The sequence below is a fragment of the Thunnus thynnus genome, chromosome 12 (assembly GCF_963924715.1).
Source record: "Thunnus thynnus chromosome 12, fThuThy2.1, whole genome shotgun sequence".
NCBI classification, from domain to species: Eukaryota; Metazoa; Chordata; class Actinopteri; order Scombriformes; family Scombridae; genus Thunnus; species Thunnus thynnus.
Window position 1 is genome coordinate 13,605,685 of NC_089528.1, and position 19,570 is coordinate 13,625,254.

General features: G+C 41.9%; 1 protein-coding gene across 2 annotated transcripts; it reads right to left on the reverse strand.

Annotated features, from left to right (window-relative positions):
* Positions 1-2,408: 2,408 nt before the first annotated feature.
* On the reverse strand, positions 2,409-15,999 carry LOC137194079 (voltage-dependent calcium channel beta subunit-associated regulatory protein). Of its 2 annotated transcripts, XM_067605618.1 has the most exons (11): positions 15,757-15,999; positions 15,354-15,524; positions 11,724-11,795; positions 7,532-7,677; positions 7,265-7,326; positions 7,001-7,163; positions 6,735-6,915; positions 6,513-6,656; positions 5,188-5,386; positions 4,884-5,085; positions 2,409-4,799 (listed from the first exon to the last, which is right to left on the reverse strand). In XM_067605618.1, exons 3-11 carry the CDS (start codon positions 11,769-11,771, stop codon positions 2,930-2,932), a joined length of 3,015 nt encoding a protein of 1,004 aa, XP_067461719.1. In that variant the 5' UTR covers positions 11,772-11,795; positions 15,354-15,524; positions 15,757-15,999; the 3' UTR covers positions 2,409-2,929. The 2 variants fall into 2 exon arrangements, with proteins under 2 accessions (XP_067461719.1, XP_067461721.1); XM_067605620.1 differs by lacking the exons at positions 15,354-15,524; positions 15,757-15,999 and having other exon boundaries at positions 11,724-12,017.
* Between the last annotated feature and the right edge of the window lie 3,571 nt (positions 16,000-19,570).

Here is a 19,570-nt window from a genome sequence, read left to right on the forward strand (position 1 = left end):
TTTGTAGTCAGATCCTAGAATATCAAGAACCGATGCCGCTCAGCTGCAGGCGGTGGGCCGTCACAATCAGCCAGTCGCCTGTTTTCCAGCGATGCTCTTTGTTGTGCTGATCACATCAACGGGAGCCCTGCCCACCCTCCCCCATCCCCCCCATCCCCTCTTACGCAGCCAGGCCCATCATCAGCCCCTCGCTGGGAATAGATCAGGGAGCAGGTGAGTCACAACCGAGGGAGGGAGAGTGCAGAGCTTCCTACGTCAGCAAGGTCGACAGAGAGGTTCTCTGTTCAACGAGACATAGGAGGAGCAGCGCGGTGAGGATGATGAGAATATGATTAGTATGTGAGGACACATACTGTTCCTGACGTTTTTCTTCTCATGGGGAAGATTTTGCTGTTCTGACAGTTTACAGACATCAGCTTACATGATTCACATTACGACAGTATAAAATCATCAATGGGAGGGAGTCGCTAATATATTTTTTCCACTTTTTATTCAGAAAAATGTCAAGACCAAAAATGAATATGTGCCTCAGTTGGTCCCACAAGGTCTAATCTTTGTCAAGGCTGAAAGACATTTGAATTTTCTGCATGACTCATCTCACTATAAAGCAGATGGTTCACCATGAATGTGGACAAAGACGTGAGTTTCATAAGATATACACACACCGTTATACACACACTGCTCAAACCAAGGTCTGTGTGAAAGGAAAAAGGACAAGCTGTACTGCAGTTTGTAGGCACAGCGTACCTACCGCTGCAGTTTCCCAGGTGACATCATAACATACAGCAGCGCGCTCATGTTGAAGAGATGAAATTTGACATGAATGTAGAATGAATTACACTTCACATCCATTCATACTGGAAGATATAAAGTGGGATGAAAGCTGTTCAGTTTGAGACTAAATGACACTGGATTATAACTCCAGATTAGAGTTACAATGATTAGCTGATTAATGAATTGGTCCATCAACAAAAAATTAATTTGCAACTATTTTGATAATGGAAAAATTATTTCAGCTTCTCCAGTGTGAGGATTTGCTGATTTTCTCTGTTTTATGCCATAAATTAAAAACCTTGAAACTGATGAATTTGACAAAACAAGACATTCTTAGGTTGAGTGTGAACAGAAGTTTAACAAGAAAAGATATTAACTTAAAAAAAAGATATTAACTTCAGGTCTAGTTAAAAAGCTTCTTCTGGAGCTTTCAACTACAGCTCACAATCTTCCTCAGTGAATAGTTGTCTCAGACTGAGGAAGACGCTTTGGGAAAAGCTTGTAAGTTGATCTTGTTTTTTAACAGAAATTTACGGACTTCTCCTTTGGGTCTATTATCAGCAGATAATAAATTATCTGCAGAATAATTGTTTCAACCCTGACATATAAAGAAGTATATTGGCAGAATATTAATTAAAATGTTTTTCTTAATGTCAACAAAACCCATGAATTACAAAAACCTAATGTGTTAGTCCATCTCTCAGTAATTTTCGACATCCAATTAAATGTATACTTTTTTTTCCCAAGGCAAAATAAAATAAAACAGCAGGGCACTATAGTTGTTCTATTACTCAAACTGGAGTAAAATAGTGAACTTTTGGGGGACTATTTTCAGCTGCGGATGACTACACATTTGGTGTCTTGGTATTTACGGCAGCAGGACAGTGTTTGTGAGATTGATTGAAAATAAACTTCAGTAGCTGTGTTCAAGTCAGCATGTTTTTAATAGTTTTTAGACAACAATGGAGGTTTGTAGCACTGACGAGTAAGCTATATGCGAATTTGGTTACACAGGTAATTCTTAATAGATTAATTAATTTGTTTTTGGTCTGTTCATGCTATTTGTTGACAATAAGGAAAATACAGAATGTCATCGGCTTTATCGTTTACTTGATAATATAGACTCATTCTGGTGGGATTTAGGAGTAACTAATGCTGCTGGTACGGAGTTTTAACCTCCACTTTCACAATCTCAACTCTGTCACTGGACCATCTGTCTAAAAGCCTGAGAGGCTCCTTTGTCAGTGACTTGAAATATCTGACAGTCTCCCCCTCAGCAGAGTCCCAGCAGTGACACAACTCTCAGCTCGAGCTCCCAGAAGCTCCTTGACTCCAACTCCTTAATTAAGATGCCTAACAGGGACGGATGATTTACAAAAATCTATAAAAATACATGAAATATGGGTATAAAAATGTTTGATGCTCATATTTTCAACCACAGTGTTGATGTATAGTTTGGGTATCCCATCTGTTTTTACTTCTAGGACAAGCCTGATCTGCTGATATGGTGTTAATGAGAGGGGGTTGCAAGCACTGAAGAATTATAATAGGGTTTTTTTTTTTGACATGGTATACAGACACAACAGCTCTCAGGGAGACATTTACCCTCATGGTGATCGAGACAAGAAGGACACTTGAGGAGGATATGAGTTTAAATGAGAGAAATGGGTGACAAACTCCATCAATATCATTCTTCCCATCAAAGTGCTTTTTGTTTTAGAGTTAAAACTGTACAGTATTCACATACAAGTTGTTTAGACATACAGTAGCATGCTCAAAATTCACAGTTATGTCTGAAAATATTTGAATTTTTCTAAAGATGGAGGCAAAGTATGGATCTATATTTTCAAAGCTATGTAATGAATGCATTTGAGTTTTTAGAAAATAAAAAGGGGCATCACATGACACAGCACATGGCGTCACAGTGGAAAATAAGGTCTGAATGGAAATACTGGAAGAGACTGGCCATCAATAAGGTACTGCTGTCCTTTAGAATATGTATGTGACTATTTTATTAATCTTACGACTGACCAAGTGTCTAACACATGACAATGTTTAAAGTGCTATAGACCATTTTGTTCAAGTCTGTAAATCTGAGGTCTATAGACAACGGACATGAAATAAAGTCGATGAAGGAGATGACATCGTTGACAAGTTATATGGGACTGAAGCCAGGCGAGGCTGTGTGAGACACGGTAAGCACACGCTCTGCTCCTCCCTGGCCGAGCTTCTCTGCACTCCGCAGTCCGCCGTAAAGCCTTTCTTCCACTGACACGACCAGCTTGTCTGTCAGGCTGCTCTCTGACTGCAGGGAAACCTCTGATAGGATAGTTTGACTACTATTGTTGTTTCTGTTGTCGACTTTCGGATCCATGTGGCTTGTTCCAGTGGTCGGCAACTGGCTGCTTGTGCTTTTTGTGTCTATATTTGTAGAAACTTGGCAACCGTTGGCCTCACCAGCCAACTCTGCACAACTCGTTGTGTTGGTGCCTTGAGAGGTTGTGTCAGCTGTATTTTCTGTGGCTCCCCCAGCAACTCTTTCACTTGATGGGTCTTTGTTCTCTGCGCTCTCTTTGGCTGCTTCTTCGCAAGCCGCAACTTCGCTGGCTTCTTCATCGGCAGCGCTCGCTATGCGTGAGAGTGTGCTGTGATATCTGGTGTCCAGTGGATAACCGGCGCTGTCACCTCTCCGCAGCGGAGTAAACCTCTGCCTCTCCAAAGATGGGGAGTACCTTCCTCCTGCGCTTGACCCTGGGTCACTGTATTGCTTGTGTCTCTGCCACTGCTTCCGGAGGTGAACTCTGGATCGGTGCCTGGAGCGCAGCGGAGAGTCCTGCTGGTCGAACCGTGGATCGTGACGGAGGAACTCGTTGAAAAGAGCGTCTGTCTTCTCATCGATGCTGTAGTCTCGGCGGCGGAGGCGAGGTCGGTGAGGACTAGAGGGCTGAGGGATTGGCTTTGTCAGAGGAGACATTAGCTGTGATTGTGATTCCGGAGGTTTCTGAGGATGAAGGGATTTCATAAGTTGATATGGTTCTTGGAAGGTGAGCGACTGGCTGCCAGTTTGAGGTCTCTCCTTTAGTTTCTCTTCTTTCTCTGTGCTGTCTGCCATCTCATCCTCCAGCTCCTCCTGAAACAGCCGGGCCTCGATGCTCTCGCACACTGAACCTTTCCTCCCCGAGCTGGTGAAGAACAACCTCCTCTCAGACGCCGTCTTGCCTCGAGGTGCTCCAGGAGTCCCGAAAAGCCGCATCTCCTCAGGTGCCCTGGATGGTGCTTCAATGGAGGCATAGCCGCTGTCCATCTGAAGAAGTTTCCGGTTTCCCGCCTCACCTTCTCCTCCAGCTCCACTTCCCATCTCACTGTCCCCTCCTGACGCCCCTCTAATGCCTCCCTCCAACGCCTCTCCATCCCCTTCACCTTCAGGCTCATCATCCAGGTCTTGGGACAAACAGCTGTCCAGGCCAGAGCGAGCTCCTGCACCGCCTACGGACGACACGCTGTCAGCATCACTGCGGATGGACTCCCGGTCTGTACTACTCTGGTCTGAGGAGGCGTATTGTTCCAGAGAGGCTCGCAAGCTCCAAATGTCTCTGTAAAGTGAGGGAGGGGCCTCCAAGCTCTCTTGGCGAATCATGAAGGAAAAAGAAGAACCTGAATCTGTCCTTCGTCTAGCCTCAGCCCCCAACACCACCTCATCTCCTTCATCTACCTCCGTCTCACTCTTTTTCCTCACATCTGATGTTGCACCGTCTGTTTTTGTGTCTGTAGTTTTTCTTAACATGTCTTCAAACCTTTCCTGAATGGCAGCTTCTCGTTGTGGCCCAAACAAGTCGTCATCTTCTAGAGATTCAAGCCCGACTCCTGTGGCTTCTGTCCTTTTGACTGCACCTAACTTTGTTTCTTTCTCTACTCTTGATCTGTTGCGTATGGCTTCCTCTTGTCTTTGGACGTGACAATCATCTGTTGGCAAGCATGGTTCCTCTCTCCTGCCACCTACCTCCACCATGGCCTCCAGCTGTAGCCTTAACAGAAGGAGAAGGGGTTTGTTAATCAATTATAATGAAAACTTCATGGTGCAAGTTGTACAATTATGGGAAGGGATGTACCTGCTGAGGAAGACTGAGGATGTCGATGCACTGGCGGGGTGAGACAGAGACTCTGCAGACAGAGACTGGAGGCCACTGGTTTGGATGGGAGTGTGTGGGAAAGACTCAATGTCATCTCGCAGAGGAGAAGAGTCATCTTCTGTATGATCAGTGGTTTCACTTGCTGCTCTCTGTCTCTGGAAGGGCCTTCTCTTGGGAGATCCTGATACAAATTCACAAGAAAATGATACATAATAACTGTTTAATACCATTTCCGTTGCAATTTCTTAGAATTCAATTTTAATCTTAACACAGATATCCAAACCTTTGGCATCTAGACTGGCAGCCCGGTGGCTGCTGTCGAACTTCCACCTCCTGAAATAAGGCCCAGCCCCCTCCAGACTCGCATGGCGCCGCAGTTTAGTGAAGAAATGTAGAACTGAAGTCTGGCCTGGAGCTTGAGTCGATTCTCCTCTCATCCCCCGTTCGCTCTCAGCCTCTGCCCTGTCCCCGATAGCCTCCATCTGACAGGAGAGATGAAGGGAGAGGACGATGGAGGGAGGTGATGAGACATTAAGGAGCGGTTGAGGCAGAGGAGCTGAGATGAATCGTGACGGGCAGAGGCAAAGCCCTCAGGGGACAGCAGTTTGTCATATTGTCACTCAGTTGCAGTGATGACTGATGTCAGAGAGCATCAGTAGGTTTGAGCCTGTGGCAGCTGCTTTTCACAGCTCTGTTTATGTGTGAAACAAATGGATCAATCTGCACTGAAGAATCTGTCTGTGCAAATGTGTTTCTGGCTAAACTGTGTAAAAAGCAATTACTGGTTCACAAATTTTTCATCTACACGAAAATGTTATTTCAAGCTCAAACTAAAACATGAGAAAAATCTCAGTTATGACTAAACTTTTCTCACAGGCATTTCTGAGAGTCTAACCACCGAAATGCTGCAATTTTATTTGAGGCAAGTCTCCTGAATAAAATGTTGGTTTTGTCCTAAGAACAAAAAAAAACTCAATAAAAACACTGAGCATCTCAATCCATGTTGAGGAAGGATAAATCAATAATAGGAGTCAGCCATGAGGTTGTGCTTAGGCACAGTGGCACTTTGAGCTAAATGCTAGTATTAGCATGCTAACATGCTGATGTTTAGCCAGTATAATGTTTACCATGTTCACCATCTTAGTTTAGCATTTTGCAGGTATTTGGTTATAAACCAAAGTATTGAACAAATTAAAATTTTCACCTGATAAAGGCTCTAAAGAAAATGTGAAGTGATCCCCAAAATTATTACAGTTCAACCAAGGGTCACACGAATGTCTGTACCAAATTTATGTACCAATTTTCATTTGTGATTTTAAGTCATTTCACACAAAGCCATGAAAGTAAAGCTCATGGTGACGCTAGAAGTTAAGTCAGGTGATCACCAAAGTAGGCTTCATTCTATGGGGACCACGGATGCCTTGAAATCCAACCAATAGTCGTTATTTCAGTCCGGACCAAAGTGGGCGACCAACCAACTGACTGTCTGACAGACCTACAGAACCACATTGGCATCCCTAAAAATGTGTTGACCTGTATTATATATATATCTCACAAGTTTTTAAATTTTAAAAGATGCAAAGTCAAATAAAAACAGGTGAAACTTACTGTCTGGGAGCGTGTGTGCTGTGTTTTCATGGCTGATGAGGCCTGCATGGGGCCCTGGTCCAGGATGATGGAGTGGTGCGGATCTCCTGGCAGACCTCCGCTGATGCTCTGTCCCATCCAGTCAGGGACTCTTCTCTCAGTGGGCTGGAAAGTGAAAACAACACAGGTTAGAGAAAACAAATGACTGATGTGTGAGATAAATCACACCCAGAATCAAGTCACCTGGTAGATGGTGAGGGGCAGCTTGGGAGGTCGAGTCTCACTGATGTTGATGGTGCTGCTCTCTGTTGAGTCACACTCCATGATGGTGAGGATCTTCAGGTCACATGGGGCTGGAGGCAGGTGGAGGTGGGTCAGCCGGGCCTTTTTCAGGTGGTGGAAGTCTCCCTCAGTGAGAGTGTACCTGAGGATGGGAGGACCAATAATCAAATTTAATTCCATACACATCAAATAACACAAAAATTCACCTTAGCTCAGTTGAACTGTACCTGCGTCCTTTGTCCTGCGTTGTCTTCTCCTGTTCGTAGAGTGCAGATTCGTTGAAGGAGACTCTGCGGCCAGTAGACCCAGTGGAGACGAATCGCTCCGACTCTCCATCATGACAGCTTGTAGCTGAGAGAGCGTCTGATTCATCCAGACGAATGGTGATCTCTAAGTGACAAAAAGGACAAGGACAGAGGGAGAGAAATGATGGAGTTAGTGACGACAGTGGGCCAGAATATATGGACTTTAAAAGAATACACAGCTCTGACCTTGGGTGGGCTGAGAATCTTCAGCGTAAGTGGTGTTTGTCTTTTCAGGGTCATCGCTCGCTCTGAAAGGAGGAAATTAGTTTTACTCCTTGTGCTCGTTCATGGAAACAAAAAATGCCTCGTCACACTTATCACAGCTTTCAATTTCATATTCAATAGAGCTTTAATCCACTGCTGTCATAACCACGCTGGCTCCTGTAATCCCTGGGTGTTTGCAGATGAACTTGGCCTGCCAGTCGCACACAGTGTGTCACTCTCTGTAGGTACCTGGAGTAGCGTCGTCCACCCATGCAGCAGCGGTGACAGAAGAGCAGCAGCAGGGAGAGCAGGACCAGCGTCCCCCCGGCAAAAACACTCAGCAGCACCAACAGCAGCACATAGTTCTCCACCTGGCCCGTCGACACAGGCACATCCTGACAAGGTGCAACCGAGAACAGAGGTTAGGATCCCTGCAGCAAGTCAACTACTGTGCTTGAGTACAAGTTGAAGGTACTTTACTTGAGTATTTCTATTTGATGCTGCTGTATACTCACTACATTTCACTCTGCTACATTAATTTGACAGCTGAAGTTGCTACTTGCTACAGATTAAAGCGCAGGTTCATAATTATTCAAGTCTGTCTTAAAACAACAGTCAGGTACCCAATTGAACAATGACACTTTTTTTGTGCTGTAATCATTCCTCCCATTCATACTGGCCATTAGAAGATCCCTTCATAATGCACTTTCAGTGTAAGTGATGGGGGACAACATTCACAGCCCTCCTTCTGTGCAAAATGCATTTAATAAATTATTTTGTAAATGTAATATGAAGCTTCAGCCATCCAAATTAGTCAAATCAAGTAGATATCTTTTAAAGTTTTAAAGTCTTTTTAGTGCCAAATCCCCTCTTCAACTGCGGCTGAACAGGAAAACACTGTTCATTGAGACACAAAAAAGGATTTTTTTACTGAAAAGACTGTAAATGTGGAAGATATCCACTTTGTTTAATTAGCTCAGACGGCTGAAGCTTCATATTTTTTTCTCAAAATGAGGACTGTGAACTTTGTGCCCCATCAGAAGGGATCATATAATGGTCAATATGAACAGGAGGAATGGTGACAGAATGCAATTTAATTAAATAAAATATGGTGCATATAAAGCAGTTAGTAGCACCACTAGATACAACATTAAAATGCTGCTCATATATCAATGCATCAATAATAATAATCAGATATTAAAATATAAGGTATAAAGTAACAAGCTGAGTGGGGCCATTATTCATAATGAGTACCTTTACCTTTGAAACTCAAGTGCATTTGGTTAATAAAACTTCTATAATTCACCTTAAAGATACATTAATAGATTTCTTTTGTCCAAGCTATAAACACACTGAGATGTTATTCATCACCTTATGAATTTAATATGGGTAGTGTGTTAGCAAACAGTTGCTTATTCACATACCCAGCTGACCAAAGCAACAGTAGCATCTATTTGCAGTCGTGTTTGTGTCCACCTGATAAATGTTGTTTTGGTTCCTCTGACTCCTGAGGATATCTGACTCTTTAGCAGCTAGATGCTCCACTATGTTCGCCAGCTATACTCACTAACCTTGTCTCTGTTTTTATATTTTCACTGTGTTATTGCCACTTTCGCTTTGAGTTCTTCTTCCACCACTTGATCCTACACCGTATAAATATGGAAAGTCTGTAATACCACATTATGAATTAATTTATTTGTCTGATTATGTGTTGCCTAAATGAAATCTTCAACTAAAGGTGGAGATAATGAACACCACAGTTAGTCCTACTGTTAAACAGATGAGCTGAATCACTCAATGAGTTGTTCAGTTTGATGTTTCACTGTCACCATTTTAGAGGATTTTTTTTCCTTTTTAAGTTTTTAGTCTTCTATCATCATAACAAATCAGTATGTGTAGCCGCAAAAAACATACAGGTAGGAATTTGTTTCATAAAGTCACGTTGGTGTAAATTTAAAGGATATTTGCTACTTGTGTCAAGTCAGAGCAATGCAGAAACCTCAGAAAAACTTTACACAGTCAGTTTAATTTGCTTTCTCTCAGGGTGGAAGTTTTATTCATTATTCTTTCTCTGGATGTTTTTGGTATGATAACAACTGTGCACCAGCAGCGTTAACCTGTGTGCTTGTGTACTTTTTTGAATATATAGTTTTTTTAAATTATTTCTCTACATTTTTGTATTCATTATTTGTTGAATGCACCACAGGGACATTAAAGATGTACCTCTCTCCAAGAAAGAGGAGAGAAAATACTCCCCTCTCCCACCTCACTAACCCATAAAACCACAACATCCACACACACATACAAACATGATTCAATCCTCCTGATCCTAGTCGACCTCCCCTTGAATAAAGAGGCATAACTTCAAAAGATATACTGAAATACGAGACCAAATATTAACTTAAAAGATACAAATAGGACACAGCTTTTCCTTGCTGACAAGAACAACATTTAATACTGACGGAAAATATCAGCTGTGTCTCTAACTATCAGCCAAAACTCATATCAGACAAATCCTGCTACTCACTGTACTCTGTCATTGTTTGGGTGGCACAACATCAATTTAATTCCCTTTGCTTGTATTCAGATGACACTGCTGGTGCTCATAACTCATTCCTTTAATGGCGCAATAAGACAGAAGCGTACGTATCTCTGTTGTCATGTGTTGTTGTGAGCTCGGTGGCTTCGTTAGTCCTGCTGGGACAGTAATTGATTCTTCTCCCTTTGAGCTTCGGAGCAATGAGGAATCTCTTTGTCGCATTACGCCTGCAGCTAAGGCGCTGTAATATTTAATAAGGAGTGGAATTAACACTGAAAGACTCTCTTAAGTCCCGGCCTCCTCACAGTGATTCTTATCAACGGACGCACAGTCACATACATCCACAGTCTGCCCATGAAGACACACGCATACAGAAAGAGACAGCACAACTGCTCTCCTCTCTGCTCTCTCTGATTAATACTCTCAGTCTCAGCTGAGTGAGCCTGGGGATGCTAATCGAAACGTCAGCGAGACCCTTAATTCAATTTCCCAGCTCTTCTCAATGAGGGGGAAATGAGGCCTCCGCAGGCTAAAAATGGAAATTGGAGGAGGAGGATGCAGACGCACATGAGCAATCCCCACACCAGACTTTCCTGGCTCTTTTCTGATGTCAGAGTCAAAAGGAGAGTGGAAATAATTGGGTTCTTTTCACATCTGTTGCAACATTTAGCGTTATATTGTATAATGGATGAAAATGTGAAAGGTGGCTGCACACGGTTTTGAGGGAAATCATGCATGGAGCGATCATCCCAAGAAGATTGGAAGCTCCTCGCACAGCACGGACCGACCTTGTAGATGATGATGACCTTAACAGAAGCAGCAGCAAGGTCATTATAGAGAAAACTAAAAGCCAGCTGCTGACTGAACATACAGACATGCAGTAAGTGGAGGATGGAGTAAGAGAAAAAAAGATAGCGGAGGTGGAGGTGTGTTAGCGTGAAAAAGAGCAAAAACAGCTGCTTTTCTGCTCCCTTCCTTGAGTCAAAACATCAATCTATCTGTGTCAAACACAGGCTCAGTCTAACAGCAGCACGTCATAGCTGAGGATGATGATTATGTGCGTTGACACACATGAAAACACGCTTTTTTTTCCTTTCCATTCAACTCCAAACCAGCTTCAGGCCAGAACATGCTAAAATGAGTACTCTGTCACACACTACATGTAGTATATTTTTACATACATTAGATGCTGTAGTGGTTTACATTTAGCTGAAGCCTCTGGGGAGATGTGTATAAAAAGCTATATATATGTGTTGTACAGCAACATGCACACCTTGATACACCCACAGTTACACATCTGTGTGCCACACACACACACACATAAACAAACACACGCAGTATGTCTGTAGCTTAATGAAATCTGCTGTTTTTACAAGCTCAGCCAAACATGAAGAGCAACACAATCAATCAGGTGCAGCAGCGGAGCCTCTCGCCAGTCTTCGGGCCATGTTTCTAACACACACTGTAGAGGCAAACAACAGTCAGTTCTCCGTCCACAAAGAGACAGCATTAACTGTCCGATAATCACCACCGCTGGCTCAGATCTCAGATATCCCCTCCGCTCCGTCCTCCACAGGCTACATGGCACACAAAGCCAGCAGCACACTCAGTCCTGTTTTTGAGTCAAATCCTCTTTGGAAACAGATCAGGCTGTCCTCCACTACTGCTGCACCTGAGATACAATACCTGTTACTGGAATACTGTCAACCACTCTGTCTTTTTTTTCTATCTAATGGCCAAACACCTGGACCTCATTCTGCTTTGATTGATCCATTGTGGAAGGTTTTCCAAGCAAAGGTGAAGTTGTCATACGGCAGACTACAGACTGATGTGAAGGTGTGGGCGGTATGTGTTGACGGTGTTGGACAGAGAGGGAGGGGGGGGGGGCGCAGCAGTACTCACAGTGGAGTTCTCAGTCAGACTTGTCAGAACAGGCAAATCATTGCTCATGGTCCAGGTCAGCGTGGGTGAACCCTGCAGAGGATGAGAAAAGTAAAGAACGTCAGACAGATGTTCTTTCGAGACAATAATACAATTTCTGTTATTGTGCGTACTGAGCGATGGAAAAGAGGCTTCACGTATGTTGCTCGCTCTGATGGGAACACGCTGCACACAGAAATAAAACTTGAATAAACTACTGTATGTAAGTAGGTTGTATGTACTGTAAGCCTTTAATTCTCTTTGAAGCCAATCTGCCTGTCAGTGTTTCTAAACTAACATTTGGTTGGAATATTAGGATTTATTGTGATCATCTGTAATATCTATAAATATCACTTGTAGTATATTTACTTCTGTTTTATTTTTTTATCAATCCTACTTTCATTACCCTTGATTTTTTCATATTTTTTTATTCATTATAACTCCATGTTTTATATTTTATAACCTCTATGTTTGAAAAAGGAGATTTTTACTCTCAGTGAGGTCTTTTCCTGGTTAAATAAAGATGATTGCCAAAGTGCAGAGGGACCTGGTAGTCCTTGTTGATTGGATTGTGACCCTTTTTGTGTCGTTATGTCACAATCACTACAGACACATACGTATTAACTGTGGGCAGGGCTGCAGACGTCATGTTTTGGGATATTTTAACACCATGAGAAGGAGTTGGTTTTCTGGACAAATTATTATTCTGACATTTTTTTTAAAGTCATTATCTATAAATGTGACTGTTTTAGGCACAAAAAATAAAAATAAAATAAAATAAAGGACATTTGTATTTTTTCAACAGAATGATCTTCCCAGGAATGTGGAGAAATATTTGAAACAGCATTTAGATCATCATGTAGTGAAATCAAATGTACAGAAAACACAAATAATATGTGAAAAATTAAAATTAAAATTTGCAGATTTTTTCCTGTCTAGTCAAATATTTTAGAGGGCTGAGGTCACGCTGGTGGAGTATTTCTAAAATCTGGCTACAGCCCTGACTGGGGATACTCCAGCAATTTAATACTGTACTTCCATAAAGATTACAAGAGACATTTTTTTTTTATCCATGCAGCCAAGATATCCTCAGTTTTAGTGCCTAATTTGGGTCAAACTCCTGTAACGCAGCTTAGTTGTGTCTTTCGTTAGACCCTCCCTGCCTGATAAAGGTCCTCGTCTATCAAACTCCACGCTCCAGTTTGTAATGCAGGCTTTCTGTTAAACATTTAAAGTCTCGAATCCCAAACCATGAAAACACCAATAGCATCACTATGGTTATTTTTTCAGACTTTGGAAAGCTTCCTGCAGAGCCACAAAAAGCATTTACAGGCTGAGTCGACTGTGTAAAATCAGTGCAATGCCCCTTTAACATCCTGGAATAATGTAAACCCAACTGTTGTGTAGATTGAGTGCTCTGGGTTGAGCACAAATGTGTCTAAAGATACACTGACATCTTCTGAAGACGGACCATTAATGGCACAATAACCAAAAATCCTCCACTCTCATGTCCGTCTCTCACCTGTAGTCTAATCTCTGTAAAATGACTTTTTCTATGCGTCTGTGTCCACGTGAGACAGAGACAGAAAAAGACAGAAGAGCTGACAGCACGTAATTATTTACTCCGAGCACAGCTTGTGTAACATCAGTCCATGATTGCATTCCTCACACATGCTGGTAACCCTGCTGCACATTCCCACATCATGTGAGAGTCATGTTTTATGTAATATCTCACACATGCAAACAGCTCAAGGTAACTAGGATGAGCACACATAGAGAATCCAACACACACACGCACAACTTCATACATTCAATACTCGCTCTGGTTCATGATCTTCAGTGATACAGATTCATGTGGAATTTTAATCAAAGAAACGAAAATACTCTGATTTTCGAAAGTCGTAGCCTGAGCAAGATTCTGCCTGATTTTTTTTGTTCAGACGCTGTCAAGGTCTCCCTCAGGATAGACCAGCTGAGCACATCTGTCTCCTCTTCGCTGACTGAATAATAAACTGTTAAAATGGTGTAAAGCTGCCTTTCAGAAGCATGAAATGTCTTGATCTTGAGCACCATAGTGTTGAAAGTCCTCAAAAAATGTCCTTCCTGCAAGTCTTACATTTAGTTTTTCTTTATTATTGTTGCAGACAGAAAAAGCCACACTTGGAGTAAGATTTTAAATCAGAAGCCCTTTAAAACTAAATTCACCATTAACAACAAGAGAAGCAGCTGTTCAGTAGTGAGTGAGTTCCTAAAGATGAAAAATACTGACTTATTGAGCTACTTTGCATTTTATCCATCACCACATCTGGACATAAAATGAAGATCTACATATGCTTTCAATCAGACTCATTCACTGCTCACCCGCTGCATCATTGTTACAACAGTAAGCCAGCAATTAAAACAGTCCAAATGAAGCCACACTGATTTCCTTAATGCGTTTCTGACAAAAAAATGTGTGTGTCAGTCATTACAAACATTGCAAACCCATAAAACGTTTTACGTTTAAATAGCGGAGAGCATAAAGTTTCCAGATAGATACCAGATACAACAGACGGATTTTTGTGGAAATATGAATTTAAATGATGCACGAGACAGCAGCACGAGTCTTGAGTTGGAATATTTCATGCACAATAGCCAACACAATACATATATATGTTCAAACAAGAAAACTGCCGTGCTCAGCTCAGATGTCTTCAGAGTATAATGGGTGTCGACCCAAAAGGCACAAAAATAGCAAATGGAGTCGTCAGCACTCGCAAATAAGTATGTAGCACTTTTAATAATGCACAGCAGCAGAAGGAAAACCCCCAGGCTGCAACGCGTCCGTTTCCTTCTGCTACTGTGCATTATTAAAAGTGCTTATTTGCGAGTTCACACAATATAGGTGTGTGTTATACTATCAGACAGTAAGAATATGATCATTTATCCACCCTTAAATCTACTAAAGGGGCAAATAAAACTGTATGCTGTATTTTGAATTGTATTTTTTGTTTGTTAAATTATCATGATTATTATAATTATTATAGAATTATACGTGTATCTTATTTTTAATTCATTCACATTAACCTTTTTCCAATTAGTCTAATTTTGAGCACACTTAAAGTTGTAGATTATTTTTATTAGCCTATTGTTAGTATTACTGTTGTTATTAACGTTTGACAAGCCCCATACATTAATCCTACACTAAAAAAAATGTATCCTATAATAGCAGGCTATAGTGACTTCTTTGCTTCTCCATCATTTGATTTGCCAGTAAATACTGACATTTAGTAAATAGAGAAAAACTGAACACTGACCCCGACTGGCGGAGGGAAAAAAATCCACATTGTGTGTGCGTGCGCGTGTTAGTTTCCAGGGTCTAATGACATGTTACATCCTGTCATCATCATCTCGTCCTCTCGCGCTTTAACCGCGGGCTATACATCAGGCAGACACACACTTTCTAGTTCATTCCATCACTGGGCTGTAATGATGCTGACGGTGTTTAAACCCTCATAAACACCGTCAGTAGTACATATGGAGGGAGGATGGAGGGAGGGGATTGACTGCATCTATCATCCTGACGCGTGACTGGATGCTGATGCTGTCCAGATGTGCAGCAGGCTATCTTACGGTCTATACGGGCGGTGTTGGAAGCAGCTTCCCTACAGCGAGCCGCTGCAGCCGGCGGCGCTCAGCAGCAGCAGCAGCAGCCTCAGCATCAGCATCGGCAGCATCTTCCTCTCTCCTCCGAAAAGCTGCCGGTCAGGGCTGTCCCACATCTCTGCGTCGCGTGCTCTCAGCCTGCGGGCAATAATAAATCAATCACGACCAGTCACACACACACACACACATACACACACACACAGGAGCCTTTCTCGTGCCGTGCGGTCTTAGCATCTCTCACTAAATCAAATGCTGCGATGATCTAGAGCCGGCTGTGTCACACATCCCGCATCTTACATAATGAGATAGTGCCACATTACACTGTGAGCGACGCCTGCAGGTCCGCTGACTGATGAAAGATCGGACTCACCCAGCTGTACACTCCGTGAGAAGCGGTCCACAGGCTGCCTGCCCCGTCTGCATACTTTAATTCGGGCTTCAAATGAAGACTGTAGTTATGAATGAAACCACACGCGATTGGACACACCCACCGCCCGCTCCCCCGACGCACCACGTGACCCGGCACTGGTGATGATGATGGTGGTGATGATGTGAGATGGAGGAGAAAATCCGTCTTCATTCACATTACAGCTCATGAATGGCAGCGGCTGTCAGACCGATTGATTGGTAATTTATCAGATTGATTTGGTATCGATGACACTCTGAATCAGTGTTTTAATATTTGCATTTTTCTGTGTTGGAGACTGTCGGTGTTTCCTTATAGAGAGGCAAGTGTGCACGGAGAAGGTTGAGTGATGAAGACGTTTTGGAAATCTCAGGTTTCACCACATGGTGGCGGCGTTGCATCGCTCACTTAAAGTCAAAACAGTCAAGATGGAAGATCTTCATACAGGAGCCCACATCCAGTCCTGGTCCAGACCCTCGGGAGTCCATGAGAGGACCCCTAGCAACATGAAAAAACAGTTTCAATTCACCATAGTTCAATAGTTATCCAAATCAGGTGAAGATATGATCTCACAACATTGTTATCTACTCAAAAAAAAAAAAAAATTAAGGTTATTTTTTCTTGGCATGTTTGTCAGTGACAGAGAGGAAACAGAAATATGAGTAAATGAGTTATGACATTTAGTGCTAAATGAAAACCAGTAAAAAGTCTATCCATAGACTATATGAATAAAATGATCAAATGTTAACAAATAGTATATTGGTAAATGGGACAAATGGTCATAAAGATGATTCTATCAGTGGTGGAATTTTTTTTTCTAAAAAATACTCCATTACAAGTATAAATCCTGCATTCAAAACTGACTTTAAGTTTCCCTCCAGACATGTATTAAGACAAACAAAAATACTGTGCTTGAAACAATAATATTAATTACCATGTTAAAATCCTTAAAATGGCATGACCTTCCTCTCCCTCATTAAAAAGTCCAGAATCTATAAATAAATATTGTTCAACACAGAAGTTGAACTGCAGGACACAAGATGTCTCCTCCTACACTGAAAAATCCAATCTCAGGTCTCAAGTTTCCAATCACACTTGTGTAAATTGAATATCGGACCAGGATTGGCTTCAAAAGTAGTTGTGATGTCACAAACCCCTTCAAATCACATTTCCAATGGGAAATGTTGGGTCTCTGTAAATTAAGGAGTACGGTCTAGACCTGCTCTATGTGAAAAGTGCCCTGAAATAACTTTTTGTTGTGATTTGGCGCTGTATAAATAAAACTGACTTGACTTGAGCACAGAGAAACTTTCCACTTTCAGCAGATGTATGTGAAAACAAACTCTGCACACACACCATTCTGCACAGTGAAGCTCAAACATCCAACTGTAGACACAAGAAAAAGTGTCCCGTCCGCACTGCTATAAAAGGGAACAGAGCAAAAATGCTTCATAAAAAGAACATAACCTTTGAAGTAAATCACTAAAAACTGCTGCAGAAATGGCTCATATTGGTTTATGTGGCTGCCTGTTAGCAGCATTTGTCAACCTGCTGTATACTTAACATGTCTGTCCAGTTGATTAAGTCCCAACTTGGGACTTTAGATGCAGTTTGTTGGTTTGTGCACAGATGATTTGAAGCTCTTTGAAGCTCTATTATGGGAGTGTTTGTGATTGTATCAGGGTAAATTCAGAGCATAAGTCCTTTTCCATGAGGTATTTGTTTATGTTTTGTCTGTTATTTCTTCTGTCCCCTGTGTGTATTTTATTTTTGTTCATCAAGTAATTTTTTCCATCAGGCAAACTCTATTTGCAGTCGCACTCAAATCCAAAAACGCTCCTTGCAATCACACCCTCTGCAGTGTGCGTTCTTGTGTGATGTAGAAATGGAGGGAGTTGCACAAATAGAAAAATGCCTCAGCAGCAAAGTGGCGGGAGGTCTAATCTGTGCCTGTATGATAACAGAAAGCGGGAGGACGGTGGCTCTGAAGCAGCAAAGCAGCCAGTTAGACATCTAAAGAACTCGTTTTTGGGTTTTTTTGCATCTGCCCAAAAACTTTCCCCCCAAAAAACTTTATCAAACTGGCTCAGAGCTGGAGCAGCTGGTTGGTTGACAGAAATAACAACACACATGAGCAGGGATTACTTTGATTCGACTGGGGAGACAGCAAAATGACCTCCTCACTGAAGTTTTCTGACATAATAAAGTCTGTTGGAGGACAGAGGAGTCATATTTTTTTGGGAGGGGGGGTGGGGTGGGGTGGGGGAGTATGGAAAAGATGCATTTGATTAAGGAATGTGACCATATCCGTGCAAACATTTATGACCTTTCATGTCTTCTCAGCCAATGTTTCTTACATTCCAGGATATTTTGGGACATTTTAAGATCTCCAAATTCCCTTCTCCCCTTTACTTAGTTTACGCTATGAGCAAAAAGCCTGAGAGGCCTCTTTCAACATCTGAAACATAAACACAGTATATGGTTTTCAAGGATTTTGGGGCACATCATGATTTTCATGTCCACACTCTGTATTTTCAGTGTTTTTCCACTTCAGAGGAAACAAATGTCACCACAATGGGTCAAATCTCTGTGTACAGCTGTAGTTTTACATGCAACTCTGTACATATAACCGTATAAATACATTTATTAAAGGTATAATAGACTACTAAAGTTAAAAAAAATGTAGTTTTCTCCACTGAATACAAAAAGTATCCTTTTTTCAGACATTTTTAGCATAATCAGTTTCAAATCTTGTTTTGTGACTGTTGAGACTGTTTGATGTTGCAAACTGTTTTTATATATTCATGATCTTTTCACATGTGAGTTTTTGTGAAGCGCCTCAGTAACAACCAAGCCTTTTAAAATGATTATCATTGTGCAATTCAAATTTTAGATAGTAAGCTGATAAGATCCCACCACTGCTATGTTCTTAAGAAACTATTGAGTTTGAGCATTTCGGTAACTTACCCACAGATGAATGGGATCACTTTAAACTCAAGTTGAAAGTGCTTTTACAGAAGAGTCAGTCAATCATTATTTGTGTTGTTTTTCAATGCATTTCTGCTGAGTTTGTGTCTATTTGTACAATAGTTCATTTAGGAAAAGGCAAACTAGCTAAGGCTATAAATACTACGGTATGTGGTACTGGTCCATGATAAATACTGTTTCCTATAAAAAGTAAACATTCAATAAATAAATAGTAATTTGGGGTCTGCTATACTCGAGCAGAGCATGAACAAAGCCAAAATTTTCACCCGACCCCTTAAATGAGCACTGAAGAGACATAAATGCTCCCCTTCGTCTGTGTTAGAGTTTTTCAGGAGGGAGCTGAGATAGTTTCTGCCATTTGCTGGTTTTCTCAGTCTATCAACGAGATTCTTGTTGAAATATTCAGGACAGATTTCTAATGTCCAATTGTTTTTTATCTCTGAAATTCCAGGTACTGAGGTGTAACATACCAGAGGATTGAAACATCTGGGAAATTATGCCAGGAGAAGCAGTGTAGGAGTGGGAGGAATGTGGAGGAGGAGGAAAGCCGTGTGTGTGTGTGTGTGTGTGTGTGTGTGTGTGTGTGTATGTGTGTGTGTCTGTGTGTGTGTGTTCCTGGTCCGTTGACGTCAGAGATGCGTCTGTGCATGCTCTGGAGAGCAGGACATCCTGTGGAATTGGCCCCTAAGAATGTAAAGCAGCAACCTCTCCCCCCCTCACTCGTCTCAGTTCAGTGTTGGAGTGACACGCCGCCATAGAAATGTCGGGGAGGAGAGAGGGCTAGAGGGGG